Source organism: Vigna radiata, chromosome 1 (genome assembly GCF_000741045.1).
Source record: "Vigna radiata var. radiata cultivar VC1973A chromosome 1, Vradiata_ver6, whole genome shotgun sequence".
Lineage (NCBI taxonomy): Eukaryota > Viridiplantae > Streptophyta > Magnoliopsida > Fabales > Fabaceae > Vigna > Vigna radiata.
The window spans coordinates 13,789,892-13,791,083 of NC_028351.1; the positions used below are offsets into that span (position 1 = coordinate 13,789,892).

Consider the following 1,192-nt stretch of genomic DNA (forward strand, 5'->3'; position numbering starts at 1 on the left):
AAGAGTCGCATCAGAGAATGCCAGAGTGGTTGTTGAGCACACTCAAAGACAGTTCATGGATGTGATGACTTGCAATAGGGCTCTTATTGGTTCTTCTTCTTCTTCTTCTACGGTTGCTCCAACTCAAGAATGGAGTTTAGAGAGTTTCTTGCATAACCATCCAGCCAAGTTTGATGGAAAATGCACACCAGACGAGGCTGATCAGTGGCTTCGTGACATGGAAAGGATCTACAATGCAAAGAGGTGCCCTGATGATAACAGACTAGCCTTCACAGAGTACCTACTGACTGGAGAGGCAAGCCACTAGTGGAGCAGTGTGCGTATGATATTGGAGGGGAGCAGAACCCCTATCACCTGGGATCTGTTTAAGAGAAAATTTTATAGAGAGGATTTCCCTGATAGCGTACGCTTTGCAAAAGAAGTGGAATTTCTGGAGCTAGTATAGTGAAACATGTTTGTATCTGAGTATGTTGATTGCTTCAAGCATCTGCTCAAATTCAATACCATGGCTGTAGACGAAGATTGGCAATGTAGAAAATTTGAAAATGGGCTGTGTGGTGACATTAAGCTTTTAGTGAAAGGTTTAAGATTAAGAGAGTTTCCGGCATTGGTCGAGATGTCTCGAGAAATGGAAAAGACCAAGAGAGAAGCTGAAGGATATCCAAGCCAGCAGAGCCAACCACTGAGGGTTGGAGGCCCAATACACTCTAGGGGAGGGTCCAGTTCCAAGAAGACCCCTTATTCCAAGTCTTCTTCCTCTTCTCAGAGCTTTGGAGGATCTTCTCAGCCATCTGTTCAGCAGAGCCAACCCACTTCTTTTGGTGGTTTGAGATGCCATGGTTGTGGAGGTCCCCATTTCTTATCCTCATGCCCTCAGAGAGCTAGTTACCAGAGGTGCAACAGGTGTCACAGGGAGGGCCACTATGAGCGTGATTGCCCTATGGGTAGGAGAGCAGTAGTTCAACCACAACATGCAGGGAGATCCCAGCAAAGAAGAGCCATCAGGCCCCAGGCCACAGGGCGTGTTTATGTGCTGACAAGAGCAGAAGCTACTAACTCAGGTGATTTGATTTTTTGTCATTGTTTGCTGAATGGAAAGAGTTGTTGTGTGTTGTTTGATTCTGGAGCGACACACTCTTTTGTGTCAAAGTCTTGTGCTGAAGAATCGGGGTTATCAGTGAGAGAGTTATAG

The 1,192-nt window shown here is 45.9% G+C and overlaps 1 protein-coding gene across 1 annotated transcript; it reads left to right on the top strand.

Moving 5' to 3' along the window:
* Positions 1-451: 451 nt before the first annotated feature.
* Positions 452-1,192, top strand: LOC106757873. The gene has a single exon (XM_014640710.1). It carries the CDS (start codon positions 452-454, stop codon positions 1,190-1,192), a length of 741 nt encoding a protein of 246 aa, XP_014496196.1.

What these genes read in the sequence shown, in the direction of transcription:
- LOC106757873 (XM_014640710.1), top strand. Translation starts at nt 452, where the DNA reads ATGTTTGTATCTGAGTATGTTGATTGCTTCAAGCATCTGCTCAAATTC.